A 22,467-nucleotide genomic window follows, 5' to 3' on the forward strand; every position below is an offset into this window, starting at 1 on the left:
CTAAATCAACCAAACTACCACAACCAATTAACAAAACCCTCAATTTTTTCACGAACAGAACAACGTTTCCTTTCAACCCTTTTTTTGAATTTTCTTTCTCCATTTTACAAATATCTGTAATTTTACAACAATTCTTCTACACGCTCTAGCCGAAACGCAGCAAAACAAGTAAATCGACGGTGCTTTTGTGCAAACCAGTAGCTGCAATTCCCCCACTCTCCTTCAGCGTCTCATCTTCCATTTTACAACAACTCTTCTGCACTCTCATCGAAACGCGGCAAAATAAGTAAAACGAGAAAAATTGAAGGTAATTTATCAATTTAATATCTGTGGAAATGTTAGGTGGGACTAAGATTTTACTTTCCATCCATGAGGAGTATATGGCCCGGTTAAGCGAATTGAGTTTTGAGTGAATGCAGATGGCAACGTGTACATTTTGTTGTTTTGTTCGTCTCCATAATTTCATTTTTATTTAAGTGGACCACATTTGCACACACAGCAACTTTCTCTCCTTGCAAGGTTCTTGAATCTTTAATTCTTTTTGGGCAAATTACACATATAAAATGCACATCAATTTCGAATTTGGTGTCATTTCTATCGAGAAATAATCAACCCAACTTCAATACTTATAGTTGAGAACTAAGACTAGGAGTTGTCTTGAAATTAGTTCACGAAGCTGTGATAAAGTCATTGAACAAATTAATTGCAGTTTGTTTGATTAATAATGTTAGATTAGAAAAGAGAAAAAGAGGAATAACTTGTGGTTTACAAATTTGTCAGGAAAAATGTTTTACTGCCAAAATGTGTTTCTGTTACCAGTATTTTGAAATTGGGAAGTACTTCAATGTTGAAATCACAATATGAGAACTGAGATGCCTCTGTATAGTACCTGCAAATACTTCAATGCTGAAATCACATAAAATAGCCATAACTAAAGTTGATTCAGGAGCTGAACAGTTCACTGTTGATACATCTCACCAATTAATTTGTTTATATTTTTTTATTGATTTCGTTTAATTAATTGTATTCTACTATGTGTAGTCTATGGTTGTGATTTGCAGCTCAATTTCCTTTTTTTAGTTGTTATTATAATCTAACCTCCAATGCAGTTGTGTAAAGAATTTCTTTACATGACTTTTACTATGGAGTCGTGTAAAGAATTCTCCAATGCAGTTGTGTAAAACATTTATTTACCTGACTTTTACCCCGAAGTCGTGTAAAGAATTCTTTACACAACTGCTGTCGTGTAAAGAATTTCTTTACCCGTCGAGTAAAGAATTTCATACACAACTGCTGTCGAGTAAAGAATTCTTTACATGACTGTTGTTGTGTGATGAATACTTTACTCGACAGCAGTCGGGTATGAACATTTTACTCCACTATATTCGCATAATTAGTTCTTTACTGGACTGTAGTTTGTAAAGAATTCTTCACTGGACATGCATTGGGTATGAACACTGTATTTCCAATGTTACAAAAAATCTATAGTTTATATAGTAGACTGTAGATCAATGCATGTTTTACTCAACTGTAGTCGTGTAATGAATGATTTACTCGACTGTAGTCGTGTAATGAATGATTTACTCGACTGTAGTCGTGTAATGAATGATTTACTCGACTAGTATGTCGTGTAATTTTTATGATTGGTTTAAAATATATTATTATGTAACTTTTCAATCATTTTATATATTGATTGATAAATATTTTTGTATTTATGCAGATGGAACCGAAGATCAAGGAATCTGAATACTTCAAAGCAAAGATTTCAAATCGATCATCACTACAGGCAGTGAAGGACATTAAAGATAAACTCTCTGAGGCGCAGAAAAATATTTTCAGGCGTTCTTGTTTCGGTCATTTTTTGGATGTGAAAGAGTTAAAGTTTTCTGCTCAGTTACTCCACAGCATATTATTGAGAGAAGTGAAATCAGATGAAAATGCAATGTGGTTTAGGATCGGACGAAAAAATATTCGATTTTCATTGGAGGAGTTTGCCTTGGTGACAGGCTTAGATTGCAGTCCATCGTATGAGCCCGATACTGAAAATAATGATGATGATTACACAATAGTTGATGAGTTCCTAGATGGAAATTGTGCAATCACAACACAAGAATTTCGTACAAAGTTCTTGCAGGCTAAGTCAACTGATGACATGAAAATGGTCAAGCTGGCCATGTTGTATTTTGTTGAGTCCGTGTTACTTGGAAAGGAGAATAGAAATCATATAAATGAAACTAATGTACTCCTTGTGGACAATTTTACCGAGTTTAATGAATTTCCCTGGGGACGCATTTCTTTCAAGATGACCATTGGTAGTTTGAGAAAAGGCATTGTAGAGCGTGTGGTGAAGCCTAAGAAGAAGTCAACTGCGGATTCTAAATACAAGGGAGCAACGTATAGTGTACATGGTTTCCCTCATGCTTTTATGGTAACAAAACTAAACTAATTTATTAATCGCTTATTGAGTATTATCTTTCTATTTAGAATTTACCAATTTTTTTGCTGAAAATAAATTGTGTCAATGATTATATAGGTGTGGGCATATGAAGCAGTTTCCGTCATCGGTGATAAATGTGCAAAGCGTTATGGTGATTTATTTCCAAGGATTTTGAGATGGAAATCAACAAAGCCTAAAGAGTTTGAAGAGATTCAAATGAATGTATTGAATAAAAAAGCCTCCAGGATGGTTTTCATAGAAAAATTACATGCTACCGGAGATGTCGAGGCAAATAAGCATTACATGAGCTATTTTAGTGAAGATGAGTGGCTTGAAGAGATCGGTGAAGAGAATGATAATGCTATTGAGTCAGATAGTCATGCAGAAGAAAATCCTTCACATGAAGATAATGAATCACATGATAGTGAGTTAAATAGTTTTGATGGTTTTCCTGATGATAGTGATTCAGATGGTGCACCCACCTCCAGTGGTCCAAGAACATTGCCTCCAGAACATTTAAATAAATCAGCATCAATACCAGCTGAGGTCATAAAAAAAAAGGTAAGTCACTGTTCTATTAAACTATGCTGTAATTTATGCCATAAATTGTTTACCTATTTATGCATATCTGTTATGAAGGGAGTAAGTAACAAAATACTGCGATACTAACTTATTTATTATCCAATAAGTTCATTACTTAGTAAACAAAATACTAAGTTGCAGCCTATTTATGAGCATCGACTTTGGAACTTTTGATTTGATTGCTTTGTTGTTGTAATATTTGTTTCATTTTCTATTGAGTCAAATGATTTTAGTTTATGGTTATTTGTATTTCTCAGTCCTCGAAAATATATATTTGCTTCAATAGTTTTGATACACTACTTCATTTTCTACTATACACGACCACAGTCGGGTAATAAATACTTCACTCGACTGTGGTTGTGTAATGGATACCTTACATGACTGTACACGACTACATCAAGGCTAATATAATATTTTGAAAATTTTTACACATGTCAGGGTGGTCCGTCTCAACATGCCTCCCGTGCGTTTGATGGTTCTATTCTCGAGGAGAAGGTTACTCATCTTAGTTGTCGCATTCAAAACATTGAAGAAAATATTGCCAAGATGGAAAATACCATGAAGAATATGGACACAAAGATTGATAACATTGAGGGGAAAATCGATCATATTAACGTGATCGACAATAAATCGATCATAATAGTGTCATTTTTTGGACTATGAAATGTAATAGTTATGACGAGGATGTTATTGATATTTGATGTCAATAAAGACAATTGACAACATTAATATATTTTATTTCTTTGTTAATTATATTAATGATAGATAAGATAGTTTGTACAATCTATGTGATATATAACAGGATTGCCATATATGCACAGGGAATACACTGTAAGAAAATACACGACTGCAGTCGAGTTTATGTACAGATACACGACTGCAGTCGGGTATTTGCACAGATACATGACTACAGTCGGGTATTTAGAAATCAACATGACAAGCTCTCTGTGACAAAATACTCGACTGCAGTCGGGTATTTGCACAGATACACGACTACAATCAGGTATTTAGAAATCAACATGACAAGCTCTCTGTGACAAAATACTCGACTGCAGTCGGGTATTTGCACAGATACACGACTGTAGTCGAGTATTTAGAAATAAATATGACCAGTTCTGTAATAGCCAAAATACACGATTGTACTCGGGTATGTGCACAGAATAAAAACTCTTTTCAATCATTAATTATATTGATGACACAATCAATATAGATTTTAAACATATCAAACTTCAAATAAATGACACTAACTACATAAATAAGTCGTAATACAATGGAAGTTGTTTAACATTCATCATAAATTTTTGGCATATTCAACCCAAAAACGCGGTACATATTTTATAAGCATCTGGTCACCTCCCTTCAATACTTATTCTTATAAAGACACACAAACACGGTTATTCATCTGCGAAACAAAAAGGTAGAAATTTATCACTAAATATGAAAGATATTAAAAAAATGAAAACAACAAAAAATAACAAGTATATAAGGTTCATAGTAGTACATGTGCTTGTTTATGTTTCATTTGGTCTAACTACGGGCTCATTGTTAGACAGTGGGATTGGTGCACTGCAAGTTAGTCGATTATGTCCTCGAGAACCACACCTACCACACTTACGGCGCAACTTCTCTTCGCCTTGTGATGGTATCCTAATTTTTTGTGGCCGACCCTTTTTCCGTTTTTCCACAGGGGGCAAAACCTCATTACTTTGCACTTCTTCTGAAACCTCCCATTCTTTTTCTGTGCCAACAGGATATATTGTTTCTGCGTATGCTGCAACCCATGCTTCACTGGAATAGTAACGAGAACACATGTCATATACAGACAATGTTTCTCGATACCTACAAACAGCTAATGCATGTTCACAAGGTAGTTGATCGAGTTGAAATTCCCGACAACTGCATGTCTTGTCAAGAATGTTGACATGACCATTAAGGTCACCATATTTAACAATAAACTCATACATATTTAGTGTCACCACTTTATATGTACGAGAATTCTCAGATTTTGTTAACAACTCCTTTTCAGCCCATTTTGTAAGTCGAGTATGACAATTAACTGCCTCTTCTCGCCTATCACAAAACCACTCCCGTAGCTTATCAATGATTGAATCCAATAACTTGTGAATGGGCAACTGTCAGGGGTTTTTAAGAACAGAATTCATGGATTCTGCTATGTTTGTTGTCATAATACTATAACGCAACCCATCAAAATGACAACGAGCCCACTTCTCATACCCTGCATCTTGAAGATATTTAACAACTCTTTCATCGACCTTTTGTATCTCATTCATAAAGTAATTAAAATGTTGTGGTCGATAAGCTTTTGCAGCTAGTTCAACAATTGCACCTACCTCGATTTCTTTAAACTTAGCTCGTAAGTTTTGCTTTAAATGGTGCGTACAAATACCATATGCAACATTTGGGAATGCGATGTTAACATTCTTTTGGATACTTGGGTGCCTATCAGAAATGAAAAAAAAATTAGGAACTTCGCCTATTGCTACTTTTAACTTCATTAGAAACCATCCCCATGATGCATCATTCTCACTGTCACCAACACCAAATGCAACAGGATAAAGTTGATTGTTACCATCAAGTGCTGTCGCAATGAACAAAGTTCCTTTAAATTTTCCCTTCAAGAACGTGCCATCAATTGCAATGACTGGCCTTATTGATGAAATAAATCCATGTATACAACCCCCAATTGCCATAAAAAAATATTTAAAGTTATTTGCATTGTTAACTTCAAGAAACGTGCAGGTGCCCGAATTTTTCTTCTTTAACATTTCCATGTATAAAGGGAGTAACTTGAATGAATCCTCAGGCGTGCCTCTAACTTTCTCCACTGCATATTCTCTTGCTTTCCATGCCTTGTGATAACTTATTTCATACCCAAACTGTTTCTGAAAATCTTCTTTGATATCACCAGGCCTATATGAGGATGAAGCACCATCAAACTTATGACAAATCTTATGTCCGATAAGTTTAAATGAAGCATGACGATGATCTCTGTTACGGACATCAAGTGCACAACTATGGACACTATAGTACTTTGTGATTTTAAACATATTCAAACTCCCAAACTTCAGAGCACGAAGTCGCCACTTACAAGTATCGTCAACACACTTAACAACAAGAATATTCTTCCCCGACTTGAAGGTTTTAAACTCAAAATTTTTCCTTAGAGCTTCCATAAAAAGCACTTGTTGCAACTTTTCTTTCGAACTAAACAATTTTTTTCCCATTAACCAATCACTATCACCAACAATTTCCGTAGATGGCAAGTTAATAGTATTAGAATGTGAGTTATCAGTGTCGAATGAACTGCTGCATGTAAACAAATTAACTCTAGGCATATATCTATTATTGGAATGTGCTACATTCCCCAGTGTTGGATCACTAACTGTTATCCCATCAACATCATCATGAACAATAACATTCACATTTTCCTCATTTGACCTTTGTTGTGAAAATTTTAATGTACTCGCAAGCGCACGAATCTGTTGTAGTATAGATTAATGGTGACGAGTGTCGATCCCACGAGGAGGTGGATTTTAATTGTGTAGAATTAATTTTGTGAATGGGTGATTGGATTTGTGGTGGAAATGATTGGAATATGCTAAAACTTAAATTAAAATGGAGAGAATAAATTCTAAAATTGGTATTGAAATGGTGAGAATAAATTGAAGAGAATTCTATTGAAATGACGTACTTGGGTATCTGGATCCGTATCAACATGCATCATGGGCTAAATATTCCTTATTAATGCCAATTAAATCATGAGGGGGGAATCCACACCTCATGAACCACGCTCTAATCAATATGGTGCTAAGGGCTTATCGTACCAAATAATAATAACCTTATACTAGAGGGCCGGTGAAACCAAGGCGGTACTAGACAAGATTAGTATTATTTGTCGACGAGAAGTCAAAACATCCACAAAAACTAGAGGGGAAGAGAAAATAAATTTACCAAATAAAGCCCATGACACATGTTGAGACTTCACCTTCAACCCAAGCTTGAAAGAAAATTAGCCACTCATAGTTGAACTAGGGGCAAAATGGGAATTTATTAAAATACGAAGAAAATACAAGATGGAGAAGGAATTACAGAAAATGGATCCCAAAAATGGATTCAGAGATATCAAATTAGGGGGGGGAGGCCCCCTTTTTATAGATACATGGAGTAAATCATGGCCATCGGATTAAAAACAGTTTGGACGCTCAGGATTGCGCCACGTCATCAGTCAACAGTCCATGGTTTGACCACGCGGATGAACAGTAACACGGTTTGACCCGGATGAACAGTAACGCGGTTTGGTTGAAAATAATCCTGTGTGATGCATGCATCGTACGCGAGATTTTTCGTCCACTGATATGCTGCCACGTCACCATCAACAGTACATAAGAATTTTAGTCCAACAGGATCGTGACACCTCATCAGTCAATGCCACATCATCGGTCAATGCCACGTCATCATCCGTTTATGTGAACAGTGTCGTGAACAGTAACGTATACAGTACCATACACGTGAATAGTACCGTATATGTGAATAGTGCCATTTTTCCTTTTATGCTCCTCCTAAGGTTTTCGACCGTCCTGAGTTCAAAAGTGATGTCCGTTTTGCCGTCTGATCTCTCCTTTATTGTGAAATGACTATAATGCCCCTAAAATACATAAAATACTTAATTAAAATAAAACACATGTAATTAAATCACAAGAAGGTTAAATATATAAAAGTAAGGGTTGTTAGTAAGACTTAAAATGTAAAATGACGGTTTTCTCCTTTATAAATATGCATTTTCTAACACTCAACACACCCCCCAACCAGCTTATTGCTAGTCCCTAGCAAATAAAGCGAAAACAAAATTCAAATTCAAAATATATATATTTTTTTAATAGAAACACTCGTATTTATTCCATCAGACTAATGATAGCAATCAAATAAAAGTATAAGCATTATCTCCAGTCTAAAGCAACATCACACCCACATCAACCATCCACATGAATTAGCCCAGTAGACATGTCAAACCCCAAAATCTCACTGGAAGTAGTGACACTCTCACAAATAAATTAATCCCAATAAAAATAGTCACTCTAATGAATGGTAATTGAGAGAGAAAATAATAAAGAAGTGATATCACATGCTCTCACCAAGATGAAATAAATATGCCCTCAGCTTAGAAATAATACGATCTCAAGTCAAATAAAATGTTAGTCAACCCACTTTATTTATCTTTTTTTTTTTTAATTATGCATCACTACATCTTTTTAGCCCATATAACTAGCTTCTACTTCGGACTATAGTTCCCTAAAATCAAGAAGGACTTTTATTAGGACGTAACGTAGGCTAGGGACATGGTTAACAAAGAAGGGAAATAAGGAAAACAAAGTGTATGTTTGAGAAAAATGCAGAGAATTTTTTTTTTTTGGAAGTTGCAAGGTGGATTTCACCTATTTTTATTCTTTTGAAACAACAACTTTTGTTTTTGTTTTTGTTTTTTTTGTTTTTTTTTTTGCTTTTATTTGGCATAACTTCACTGAACAAAATAATTATTTACATTTTCTCAAACATAAATAGGTGATGGAACTTATAAGACATCGGGTAATACTCCAAATCGGAGTGGGTCAAGATGATAAGTTGACAAAGAAAATGTTTTTTTTTTTTTTTTAAAGGCTCAAAAGAGTTAACTATGGATATTTAATAAAAGGGATGGCTAGAAAGGCTCAAACGGATCAAAGATGGCCTTTCCATCGTCTTTTAGGGCTCTGAATAACCTTCCATATCTACTAGTTAGATGGGCCTCCAAATGTAGCAACATACTTTTTTTTTTTTTTTATTAAGGGTTAACTCAAAAGAAATCTAGAGATCGTGTATACAATAATAAACTATTAAGCTGTATAAAGAATGGGCAAAAGGGTTACTCTCCAAGAAAAATGATAGGCTCAAAAACTCACTTGGTACTTATTATGACATGTTCATTCCTTCAAGCAACTCATATATGTCTCCAACATCAACATGTAGAGTAGCAAACATAATGTAACATCACTTAAGACCAAAGATAATACAAATACTAAAATTTAAATTAATCATGTCACCCAATGTTAAAACAAATCAAAATTTTTTTTTTTAAACAACATTCTACCCCCCAACCTATTCTAAACATAAAAAAAAAAATATGCATGCAGAAATGTGAAAATGATGTAGAAAAATTAATTTAGAAAAGTTACAAAAATGATAGAAAAGAAAATGATTTTTTTATTATTTTTTTTAAAGAAGATGCGTTTCTAGAGGAACTACACTCCATATTCAGCCATCTTCGACTCAAAAGTTGGAAAATGCATTTTTATAGAGGATAAATTAAAAAGAAGAAAAATAAACATAAACACATAATAAAGAAAAAAGAAAATGTCTTAATTTTTTTTTAAGTTTTTTTTTTAATTTTTTTTTAAACGATGAAGATGCGTTTCTAGAGTCACTACACTCCATATTCAGCCATCTTCAACACAAAAAGTTAGCAACAGTTAGTTTCTACAACAAAAAATTAGTAAAAACTTAACCAAAATTTCATAATTGTCGACTATTCCCTCCCCCCAACCAGAACGAAACATTGTCCTCAATGTTTGAAATGAAAGAAGTAGAGTTTAGAAGACATCACCTGGGTGGTGCAACACAGAAGAAAATATTTACAGGCGGAGAGTTAAATCTAATTTGTACTTCTTACTGCTGCTACTGTTACCATCATTATTTGGACGCTCCAACACAAAGGTCCAAGGGTCTGGCTCCGGTCTATAAGCTTGTAATAGATCCAGTAGCTCATTAGCAGTGTGAGCACAAATAAAGAGTTTTTTCACATTAGCGGGAATGAAATAGTTTTTTATTGCATGGTTAAGAAATGCGATAAAGCCATCATAAAAGTTATTGACATTTAACAAACCGATGGGTTTCTGGTGGATGTGCAGATGGGCCCAAGATGCTAGTGTGATAAGTGCCTCTAGTGTTGCAAGATCTCCTGGGAGGAAAATAAAAGCATCAGCATAATTAAGCATTTCAGTTATTCTTTCTTGCATACCTAAGACGACTAACTCTTCTCCAGTTGATGAGTCAGACGAACTGCCCAATGGTTTTAGGACTCTTGGGATGATGCCTAACACTTGACTTCCTCTGATAAAAGCTGCTTCTGAGACCATTTTTGATAACCCTCGATTACCTCCTCCATACACCAAGTGTAATTTTCTCACTGCTATGCTTCGACCAAGATCTATGGCTGCCTCAACGAACTCTTTATGTTTGCCATATGTAAATCCAGAAAGCACACAAATGTTCTTGAATTGTCTATTGGGAGTAGCTGACATTGTGATACTTCTCAAAAACAATTTGTGAGTGCTTGACAAAAAAGAAATCACATTTAAGAGTCTTGGTGATAGTGGGTCATGGTTGTGTATGAGGTAATATGTCAGTGTCAAATAACGCGTAAAGCACGTGGCTCGCAAGTCAAAAAGAAAACAGTAAAAAGGAAAAAGCAAACAGTAATAAAATTATTAAAGACAATAATGCAAACAATAAGACAATAGTGAAATAAAATAACAATAAAGTAAAAGGATATTTACAGGTAGTTGCGACTGTGGCTCACATCTTCCTCTGATTTTACGTCCAGAAACGGCTTGAACGCCCTCTATGGGTCGAGGATAGGCTTCCTATCCAGTTTTCTTATAAACTGGCAAACAGGGTCGTTTATAGTCAGATTCCCGAGACTATATCGTGCATGCTCTTTCTGGAATAACGGCCATAACTGGAGAATCGCTCCTTGCACATATCCACTGGGATGCGTTTCAAGAGACAAAAGGATATCATCCAATGACTCCTTATTCAAGCCATCCCTAATGAATTGAATCTTATCTTCCCTGTTATCAGACACCATTCCTAAAGAACATGGGTTTTTATTGCAACTCATTCTGGCACACTTATGACAAGCAACAGAAATTCTTCGAGCTCGTCGTTTTCTTGCATAATTTCCTTTACCACAACCAGGCATGTATGCAATAAATTTTGGAGGTAACTCACCTGCCGATCGTACTTTAGCCTCGATTAACCAACGGATGTCAGCAGGTATGTTATTCCTCATGAGTAATCGCATGCGTTCGGACCGAGCTTTATAGATCGTAAGGAGGGCATTCTGAGGAAGTGAAGGGAATCGCTTGTGAAGCTTCGCTAGAATCTCGTTTCTGTTCATACCTTCGCCTCAGAATATCAGTTATTATGGGAAACTGAAGTAACCGACTTGATTGTCACGGAGTACCGTTATCCGCCACTTCACCGGGGTAACAAACTAAAGCACACAAACAGAAAAACAAATTAAAACACACAAAGAAAATTAAAATCGTCCTCTTATTGAATTTACCTCAAGCTCCAACTGGATGTCGTAAACACTTCTCTCAATGTGTCTGAGTTGGCTTTCTAAACCCTCAACATAGGCTACTAACTCTGGTGGTTGTAGAGCCCAAATGCGATGTGTTTTACAAAATTGAATCTATCTTTTGAGATGAGTTTTGACACGTTGAAGTGGTTTAAGAATGTTCAGGAGGAACGGTCTAAGTATGAGACTCATGATTAAAAATGATAAGAGAAAACTTAATGGTAAAATAAACACACTTATGCAAAAACAATTTCAATTAGCAAAAGAATAATAATAAAAAGAAAGAAAGAAAAATCAAATCAACGAAAAGAAAAAAAAATCAATTCAAATTTGGTGGGTCACTCAAATTTATTTCGGTGTCTTCTTCATGTGGTTGGTACTCTAGATATGGCTTTAATCTTTGACCATTAACTTTAAACGTGACACCGTTCTTTGGGTCTTTAATTTCAATTGCCCCATGTGGAAAAACAGTATGAACAATAAATGGGCCAGACCAACGAGAGCGTAACTTACCTGGGAATAGGTGCAAGCGAGAATTGAATAAAAGCACTTTCTGACCTGGAGTGAACGATTTTCTCATAATTTGCTTATCATGGAAGACTTTCATTCGTTGCTTGTAAATCTTGGCATTTTCGTACGCGTCATTGCGAATTTCTTCAAGTTCTGCCAGCTGTAATCTTCTTTCTGAGCTGGCTTGCTGCATGTCAAAATTGAATTTCTTGATGGCCCAATATGCACGATGCTCGAGTTCCACAGGTAGGTGGCAAGCTTTTCCATACACTAGCCTGTAGGGTGACATCCCAATCGGGGTCTTGAAAGCCGTTCTATATGCCCATAAGGCATCATCAAGTCTTAATGACCAATCTTTTCTGTCCGGCCTCACCGTTTTTTCTAATATGTGCTTTATTTCTCGATTGGAGATCTCAACTTGGCCACTGGTTTGCGGATGATACGGGGTCGCCACTTTGTGTGTGATTGAATACTTTGTCAAAAGAGCTTTGAATGCTTTGTTACAAAAGTGGGCACCATCATCACTGATTATTGCTCGAGGGAATCCAAAGCGCGAGACAATGTTGCTTTTCAAAAATCCTATCACCACCTTGTGATCATTGGTCCTACATGGAATTGCTTCTACCCATTTTGAGACGTAGTCAACACCAACCAATATGTATTGATGGCCAAAAGAAGGGAGAAAGGGTCCCATGAAGTCGATACCCCATACGTCAAAAATCTCAACCACTAAAATTGGATTTAGTGGCATCATGTTCCTTCGTGTAATGCTCCCCATTCGTTGACACCTATCACATGAAGAACAAAAAGTGTAAGCGTCTCGAAATAGTGTTGGCCAATAGAAACCACATTGTAAAACTTTAGTCGCTGTTTTCTTAGCACTGAAATGGCCTCCACAAGCTTGTTCATGGCAGAATGAAAGGATATTCTGAATTTCATTTTCTGGGACACATCGTCTAACAATTTGGTCTGCACAATACTTGAACAAATACGGGTCATCCCAAAAGAAATTCTTTATTTCCGCAAAGAATTTGATCTTGTCTTGCTTGGTCCAATGCTCTGGAAGTTTACCTGTAACAAGATAATTAACTATATCAGCATACCAAGGTAATACTTCCACACTCATTAATTGTTCATCTGGAAATGACTCATTTAATGGTAATTGTTCTATTATTGTGTCAAAATGGAGACGAGAGAGATGGTCCGCCACAACATTTTCTGACCCTTTCTTATCTTTGAATTCCAAGTCAAATTCCTGCAAAAGTAACACCCAACGAATTAGTCTAGCTTTTGCATCTTTCTTTGTGAGAAGATATTTAAGAGCAGCATGATCTGTGAACACAATTATTTTACAACCAATGAGATAAGATCGAAATTTTTCTAATGCAAACACTACTGCTAGCATTTCTTTTTCAGTAGTTGAATAGTTCAACTGTGCATCATTTAATGTCATACTAGCATAGTAAATAACATGGGGAATTCGATCAACTCTTTGTCCTAATACTGCTCCTACTGCATAATCAGATGCATCACACATGAGCTCAAATGGTAATTTCCAGTTCGGGGCCTGAATGATGGGTGATGATGTCAACAACTGTTTTAATTTTTCAAACGCCATAAGACATGAATCATTAAAGATAAAAGGTACATCCTTAGCAAGTAAATTGCATAAGGGTCTAGAAACTTTGCTAAAATCTTTAATGAAACGTCTATAGAAACCAGCATGCCCAAGGAAAGATCTTACTTCTCTGACTGTTTTGGGTGGAGGAAGATTAGAAATGAGATCCACCTTGGCTTTGTCAACCTCAATACCTTTGCTCAAAATGATGTGACCGAGAACAATACCTTGTTTTACCATAAAATGGCATTTCTCCCAATTTAAGACCAAGTTCTTCTCGATACATCTCTGCAGAACTAGTGTTAGATGATGTAAACATTGATCAAACGAATCACCAAAGACAGAAAAGTCATCCATAAAGACTTCAAGGAATCGTTCAACCATATCAGAAAAAATGCTTAACATGCATCGTTGAAATGTAGCAGGTGCATTACATAATCCAAATGGCATTCTCCTATATGCAAATGTGCCAAAAGGGCAAGTGAAAGTAGTTTTCTCTTGATCTTTTGGTGCTATGGGAATCTGATTATATCCTGAGTAACCATCTAGAAAGCAATAAAATTCATGGCCTGCTAATCTATCAAGCATTTGATCGATAAATGGTAAAGGAAAATGGTCTTTACGTGTGACAGAATTCAACTTTCTATAATCAATGCATACACGCCATCCTGTAGTTACCCTAGTTGGTATCAATTCATTATCAGCATTGGTAACTACTGTGACTCCTGACTTTTTGGGGACGACTTGTACAGGACTGACCCATGAACTATCAGAAATGGGGTAAATGATACCTGCGTCTAATAGCTTAAGGACTTCTGTTCTAACAACTTCTTTCATGTTAGGATTTAACCGACGTTGCATCTCCCTAGTAGTTTTAGCATTTTCATCAAGGTGAATGTAATGCATGCAGTCTACTGGGTTTATACCTTTGATGTCTGCTATGGTCCATCCTAATGCTTCTTTGTGCTCTTTTAAAACATCCAACAACTTACCTTTTTGTTCGTCATTTAGGGATGATGAGATGATTACCGGTAGAGTATTTTCTTCTCCCAAAAACGCATATTCCAAAGTGTTGGGCAATGGTTTGAGCTCGAGTTTCGGTGGTGATTCTGATGATGGAATGAGTTGCTTCTCTGATGGTGCTAGTTGCTCAACTCTTGACTTCCATTTATTAGTGTCCATAGATGGTGCTGAGTCAAGTAGGGCATTGACCTCTTCGACCGATCTGTCAATATCAAAATCAAAACCAAAGTGAGTTAAGCATGTCTGTAAAGGATCATCACTAAGGTTTGAAACAAAAGTGTCATCAACTAATGCTTCTATTAAATCCACATCAACAATTCCATCATCTGCATTGTGAGGTTGTTTGGCAATGTTGAAGATGTTCAACTCCATAGTCATGTTGCCGAAGGACAATTGCATATTTCCGGTCCTACATTGAATGTGAGCATCCGCAGTTGCCAAGAAAGGTCGGCCTAGAATAATGGGGATGTGCTTCCTTGAATCCTGTATTGGTTGAGTGTCAATTACAATGAAATCAACAGGAAAATAAAACTTGTCTACCTGGATAAGCACGTCCTCCACAATACCACGAGGTATTTTCGTGGACCGATCTGCAAGTTGTAACACCACTGGAGTTGAGTGTAATTCTCCCAGTCCAAGTTTCACAAATACAGAATAAGGCAACAAATTTACACTAGCTCCTAAATCCAACAAAGCATTCTCAATTGTGTGGTTCCCTATGCTACATGAGATAGTAGGGGAGCCTGGGTCTTTGCATTTTAGAGGAATTTTATGTTGGAGGATAGAACTAACGTTTTCTGTTAAAAATGCCTTCTTTTGAACATGCATGTTTCTCTTTTTAGTACAAAGGTCTTTAAGAAACTTGGCATAAGATGGAACTTGCTTAATAGCATCAAGTAAAGGGATGTTAACACTTACCTGTTTGAAGATTTCAAGAATCTCACCTGTGGATTTTCCCTTTTTTCCTTTAGCTAACCTCTGAGGAAATGGAGCTTTGGGAACATATTCCCGTGGGTTGGTTTCTTCTTTCTCCTCCGGTGATGAGTCCTCAACATTCACAGGTACAATTTGATTTTCTTTTGTCACCGGCATCTCCACTTTGTTGTCGACTTCCTTTCCTTTTCGCAAGGTCATTACTGCTTTGACTTCTCTATGCTGCTGTGGTGAACTGGTACTTGCTTCATGCACTCCTTTAGGGTTAGGCACTGGTTGACTTGGAAACTTACCTTTCTCAACGGTCATTGCCAAGGTCTGAACTGAAGAAGCAAGTTGTCCCACCATCTTCTCGAGGCTTGAAACCGATTGAGCTTGTGAGTTGAAGCCTGCTCTCAACTCATTTCGTAGTCCATCAATGGTGCGGTTTTGTTGCTCAATCGTGGAGTGAGTAAGATTCTTGAGATTCTGGAATGAATCCTCCCATGGTCTGGGTTGAGAGAAATTCTGATTCTGATTGTATGGTCTAAATGGGGGCTGAGAGGCTTGAGGATTTTGAGAAATTTGTTGCATTGGTGGAGCTGGAGCTGCTGGTCCATTCTGTTGGAGTCCTTGAGACCATGAAAAATTGGGGTGGTCTCTCCATCCAGGGTTATATGTGTTGGAGTATGGGTTGTAATTTGATGGCTTTCTCATTACACCTATGGCATTGGCTTGATCTGAGTATGAGTCATGGTCATGTGGTTCTGTTGATTTAGCAGTCGATAACGATGCTATTTGTCGAGCAAGACCTTCAACCATCTCCTTGACTTCTTTGATTCCCGAAGTTGACTCGCCAATTTGAACCTCATTTACTCCTTTAATTCTTCTAGTATTCCTGAGTGATCGACTCCGTTGTTGGGAATTATCCGCTTGTCGCTGGAAGAATTCCCAAATCTCTGATGCACTTTTTGACATTAGCTCTCCTCCACTTGTTGCCATTAGCCATTCTTGCACATTTGGTAGTAATCCCTCCAAAAAGTATTGGCATTGGTGCCATTTCTCATACCCATGATGTGGACACTTCAAGAGTAGCCCATTGAATCGCTCCCACGTTTCGAAAAACTGCTCGTCATCTCTCTGGGTAAACTCCGAGATTTCCCTGCGAATAGCATTGGTTTTATGCACTGGGAAATATTTATTTAAAAATTTAGTTACCATTTGTTCCCATGATGAAATGCTATTAGCAGGCAATGTATTTAACCATGAACGAGCTCTATCCTTTAAAGAAAATGGGAATAATCTAAGTTTAACATCATCGTCTGAAAAATTCTCATATTTAAAAGTTTGACAAATGGCATGAAAATCATTCAGATGATTATATGGATCCTCATTTTCTAAGCCATAGAATGTGGGGAGACAATTTAGCACACTAGGTTTTAATTCAAAACTCCTAGCAGCTACATTTGGGTATCTTATGCATGACGTGCTCAAATTAGCTAAGGGACTAAAATAGTCCTTAAATGGCCTCTCCTGTGGTGCTTGTAAATCCATTTTATTTTTAACGTGTTTGTGTGTGCGAAGTGTTTTTTCTAATTCAAGGTCTATAGGTTCAAGATTAGGTAATAATGACCTACGACCATGCATGCAAAATAAATAAAATAAAAATAAAGATGCAAACAAAACAAAAAATAAAGATGGGAACAAAACAAATAAAAATAAAGAAGAGGGAGAAATTACGATACTAACCTGATTGCGCTATTACAACCTTTCTATAAAAACACACAAAAATAAATACGTGAAATGAATTAACTAAAAATTAAATTAATAAAATAAAGGAAAATTACAAAGAAAAAAAATAAATTGAAAATTAAATTACAGAATTTTAAAGAAGAGAAAAAGAAAAGAAATACTAACCTTTAGATTCACTTTTTTTTCTTTTTTTTTTTAATAATAATAATAATAAAATACAAGAAAACAAATAAAAGAAATTATTCACAAAAATTAGTTCTATGAATTAAAATTACTTACCTCCCCGGCAACGGCGCCAAAAACTTGTTGTGAAAATTTTAATGTACTCGCAAGCGCACGAATCTGTTGTAGTATAGATTAATGGTGACGAGTGTCGATCCCACGAGGAGGTGGATTTTAATTGTGTAGAATTAATTTTGTGAATGGGTGATTGGATTTGTGGTGGAAATGATTGGAATATGCTAAAACTTAAATTAAAATGGAGAGAATAAATTCTAAAATTGGTATTGAAATGGTGAGAATAAATTGAAGAGAATTCTATTGAAATGACGTACTTGGGTATCTGGATCCGTATCAACATGTATCATGGGCTAAATATTCCTTATTAATGCCAATTAAATCATGAGGGGGGAATCCACACCTCATGAACCACGCTCTAATCAATATGGTGCTAAGGGCTTATCGTGCCAAATAATAATAACCTTATACTAGAGGGCCGGTGAAACCAAGGCGGTACTAGACAAGATTAGTATTATTTGTCGACGAGAAGTCAAAACATCCACAAAAACTAGAGGGGAAGAGAAAATAAATTTACCAAATAAAGCCCATGACACATGTTGAGACTTCACCTTCAACCCAAGCTTGAAAGAAAATTAGCCACTCATAGTTGAACTAGGGGCAAAATGGGAATTTATTAAAATACGAAGAAAATACAAGATGGAGAAGGAATTACAGAAAATGGATCCCAAAAATGGATTCAGAGATATCAAATTAGGGGGGGAGGCCCCCTTTTTATAGATACATGGAGTAAATCATGGCCATCGGATTAAAAACAGTTTGGACGCTCAGGATTGCGCCACGTCATCAGTCAACAGTCCACGGTTTGACCACGCGGATGAACAGTAACGCGGTTTGACCCGGATGAACAGTAACGCGGTTTGGTTGAAAATAATCCTGTGTGATGCATGCACCGTACGCGAGATTTTTCATCCACTGATATGCTGCCACGTCACCATCAACAGTACATAAGAATTTTAGTCCAACAGGATCGTGACACCTCATCAGTCAATGCCACATTATCGGTCAATGCCACATCATCATCCGTTTATGTGAACAGTGTCGTGAACAGTAACGTATACAGTACCATACACGTGAATAGTACCGTACATGTGAACGTACATGTGAATAGTGCCATTTTTCCTTTTATGCTCATCCTAAGGTTTTCGACCGTCCTGAGTTCAAAAGTGATGTCCCTTTATTGTGAAATGACTATAATGCCCCTAAAATACATAAAATACTTAATTAAAATAAAACACATGTAATTAAATCACAAGAAGGTTAAATATATAAAAGTAAGGGTTGTTAGTAAGACTTAAAATGTAAAATGACGGTTTTCTCCTTTATAAATATGCATTTTCTAACACTCAACACACCCCCCAACCAGCTTATTGCTAGTCCCTAGCAAATAAAGCGAAAACAAAATTCAAATTCAAAATATATATATTTTTTTAATAGAAACACTCGTATTTATTCCATCAGACTAATGATAGCAATCAAATAAAAGTATAAGCATTATCTCCAGTCTAAAGCAACATCACACCCACATCAACCATCCACATGAATTAGCCCAGTAGACTTTGTTTTAGCTACTCTCAAGAATGACATGTCAAACCCCAAAATCTCACTGGAAGTAGTGACACTCTCACAAATAAATTAATCCCAATAAAAATAGTCACTCCAATGAATGGTAATTGAGAGAGAAAATAATAAAGAAGTGATATCACATGCTCTCACCAAGATGAAATAAATATGCCCTCAGCTTAGAAATAATACGATCTCAAGTCAAATAAAATGTTAGTCAACCCACTTTATTTATCTTTTTTTTTTAATTATGCATCACTACATCTTTTTAGCCCATATAACTAGCTTCTACTTCGGACTATAGTTCCCTAAAATCAAGAAGGACTTTTATTAGGACGTAACGTAGGCTAGGGACATGGTTAACAAAGAAGGGAAATAAGGAAAACAAAGTGTATGTTTGAGAAAAATGCAGAGAATTTTTTTTTTTTTTGGAAGTTGCAAGGTGGATTTCACCTATTTTTATTCTTTTGAAACAACAACTTTTGTTTTTGTTTTTGTTTTTTTGTTTTTTTTTTTGCTTTTATTTGGCATAACTTCACTGAACAAAATAATTATTTACATTTTCTCAAACATAAATAGGTGATGGAACTTATAAGACATCGGGTAATACTCCAAATCGGAGTGGGTCAAGATGATAAGTTGACAAAGAAAATGTTTTTTTTTTTTTTTAAAGGCTCAAAAGGGTTAACTATGGATATTTAATAAAAGGGATGGCTAGAAAGGCTCAAACGGATCAAAGATGGCCTTTCCATCGTCTTTTAGGGCTCTGAATAACCTTCCATATCTACTAGTTAGATGGGCCTCCAAATGTAGCAGCACACTTTTTTTTTTTTTATTAAGGGTTAACTCAAAAGAAATCTAGAGATCGTGTATACAATAATAAACTGTTAAGCTGTATAAAGAATGGGCAAAAGGGTTACTCTCCAAGAAAAATGATAGGCTCAAAAACTCACTTGGTACTTATTATGACATGTTCATTCCTTCAAGCAACTCATATATGTCTCCAACATCAACATGTAGAGTAGCAAACATAATGTAACATCACTTAAGACCAAAGATAATACAAATACTAAAATTTAAATTAATCATGTCACCCAATGTTAAAACAAATCAATTTTTTTTTTTTAAACAACATTCTACCCCCCAACCTATTCTAAACATAAAAAAAAAAATATGCATGCAGAAATGTGAAAATGATGTAGAAAAATTAATTTAGAAAAGTTACAAAAATGATAGAAAAGAAAATGATTTTTTTATTATTTTTTTTAAAGAAGATGCGTTTCTAGAGGAACTACACTCCATATTCAGCCATCTTCGACTCAAAAGTTGGAAAATGCATTTTTATAGAGGATAAATTAAAAAGAAGAAAAATAAACATAAACACATAATAAAGAAAAAAGAAAATGTCTTAATTTTTTTTTAAGTTTTTTTTTTAATTTTTTTTAAACGATGAAGATGCGTTTCTAGAGTCACTACACTCCATATTCAGCCATCTTCAACACAAAAAGTTAGCAACAGTTAGTTTCTACAACAAAAAATTAGTAAAAACTTAACCAAAATTTCATAATTGTCGACTATTCCCTCCCCCCAACCAGAACGAAACATTGTCCTCAATGTTTGAAATGAAAGAAGTAGAGTTTAGAAGACATCACCTGGGTGGTGCAACACAGAAGAAAATATTTACAGGCGGAGAGTTAAATCTAATTTGTACTTCTTACTGCTGCTACTGTTACCATCATTATTTGGACGCTCCAACACAAAGGTCCAAGGGTCTGGCTCCGGTCTATAAGCTTGTAATAGATCCAATAGCTCATTAGCAGTGTGAGCACAAATAAAGAGTTTTTTCACATTAGCGGGAATGAAATAGTTTTTTATTGCATGGTTAAGAAATGCGATAAAGCCATCATAAAAGTTATTGACATTTAACAAACCGATGGGTTTCTGGTGGATGTGCAGATGGGCCCAAGATGCTAGTGTGATAAGTGCCTCTAGTGTTGCAAGATCTCCTGGAAGGAAAATAAAAGCATCAGCATAATTAAGCATTTCAGTTATTCTTTCTTGCATACCTGAGACGACTAACTCTTCTCCAGTTGATGAGTCAGACGAACTGCCCAATGGTTTTAGGACTCTTGGGATGATGCCTAACACTTGACTTCCTCTGATAAAAGCTGCTTCTGAGACCATTTTTGATAACCCTCGATTACCTCCTCCATACACCAAGTGTAATTTTCTCGCTGCTATGCTTCGACCAAGATCTATGGCTGCCTCAACGAACTCTTTATGTTTGCCATAGGTAAATCCAGAAAGCACACAAATGTTCTTGAATTGTCTATTGGGAGTAGCTGCCATTGTGATACTTCTCGAAAACAATTTGTGAGTGCTTGACAAAAAAGAAATCACATTTAAGAGTCTTAGTGATAGTGGGTCATGGTTGTGTATGAGGTAATATACAGTACCATACACGTGAATAGTACCGTACATGTGAATAGTGCCATTTTTCCTTTTATGCTCCTCCTAAGGTTTTCGACCGTCCTGAGTTCAAAAGTGATGTCCGTTTTGCCGTCTGATCTCTCCTTTATTGTGAAATGACTATAATGCCCCTAAAATACATAAAATACTTAATTAAAATAAAACACATGTAATTAAATCACAAGAAGGTTAAATATATAAAAGTAAGGGTTGTTAGTAAGACTTAAAATGTAAAATGACGGTTTTCTCCTTTATAAATATGCATTTTCTAACACTCAACAACCTTCTATCATTGGGTTGTGTTTCAGGAACAAATTCGAATATTGACTGATCTTCAGCAATAAAATTATTTGGGCTTAAACATTCACCTTTAACATATGGCTCAACATGTTCTTCTGGACATCTATCTGGCCCGAAATTAGGGTCCACATGAGTAATAGGGGTAACCAAAATCTGTTTTCTTTAGTAGGTAATGCAAAGAGGAATCTTCAACTCAGCTCCACTAATTGTTTCCTCTAGAAAATAATCTACATCATCATCATTCATAATTGGGACGGGTGGCATTGGATCGAATGTTTTGAGCTTGAACTTCATTTCAATATCAAATTCAGAAATATCAATACAAATAACCCGAGATACTTTTTCTATCAATTGTGCATACGTTGTAGAACGGGGCACCATGATCCCTCTTACCTCCGTACCATTAAATCTATAATCGTCGTTTTGCTCAATCCATTCACCACAAAACATAATAGGCACACGTATTGAAGTCATTTCCTGTAATAATACAACAGTTGATTATACAACAAATACAAAAATAAAATCAAACAAGATTTATAATGGAGTGTGGATTTGTCTGCCTATTTACACAACTGACGTCGTGTAATT

The 22,467-nt window shown here is 35.8% G+C and overlaps 2 protein-coding genes and 1 non-coding gene across 3 annotated transcripts; 1 reads left to right on the forward strand and 2 right to left on the reverse strand.

Moving 5' to 3' along the window:
- Nucleotides 1-4,530: 4,530 nt before the first annotated feature.
- On the reverse strand, nucleotides 4,531-4,983 carry LOC112099255. Its single transcript, XM_024186488.1, has one exon. The coding sequence runs from the start codon at nucleotides 4,981-4,983 to the stop codon at nucleotides 4,531-4,533; it is 453 nt and encodes a 150-aa protein (XP_024042256.1).
- A 171-nt stretch (nucleotides 4,984-5,154) lies between these two features.
- On the reverse strand, nucleotides 5,155-6,375 carry LOC112099256. Its single transcript, XM_024186497.1, has one exon. It carries the CDS (start codon nucleotides 6,373-6,375, stop codon nucleotides 5,155-5,157), a length of 1,221 nt encoding a protein of 406 aa, XP_024042265.1.
- Nucleotides 6,376-16,564: 10,189 nt separating this feature from the next.
- Nucleotides 16,565-16,668, forward strand: LOC112095493. The gene has a single exon (XR_002903867.1). It is a non-coding gene; the product is annotated as a small nucleolar RNA R71 (small nucleolar RNA).
- Nucleotides 16,669-22,467: the final 5,799 nt, after the last annotated feature.

The sequence above is a fragment of the Citrus clementina genome, unplaced genomic scaffold, assembly GCF_000493195.1.
Source record: "Citrus clementina cultivar Clemenules unplaced genomic scaffold, Citrus_clementina_v1.0 scaffold_9, whole genome shotgun sequence".
In the NCBI taxonomy this organism is placed as follows: domain Eukaryota; kingdom Viridiplantae; phylum Streptophyta; class Magnoliopsida; order Sapindales; family Rutaceae; genus Citrus; species Citrus x clementina.

Excerpts from the sequence above, each read along its gene's own strand:
- LOC112099255 (XM_024186488.1), bottom strand. The coding sequence starts at position 4,983 with ATGTATGAGTTTATTGTTAAATATGGTGACCTTAATGGTCATGTCAAC.
- LOC112099256 (XM_024186497.1), bottom strand. The coding sequence starts at position 6,375 with ATGCCTAGAGTTAATTTGTTTACATGCAGCAGTTCATTCGACACTGAT.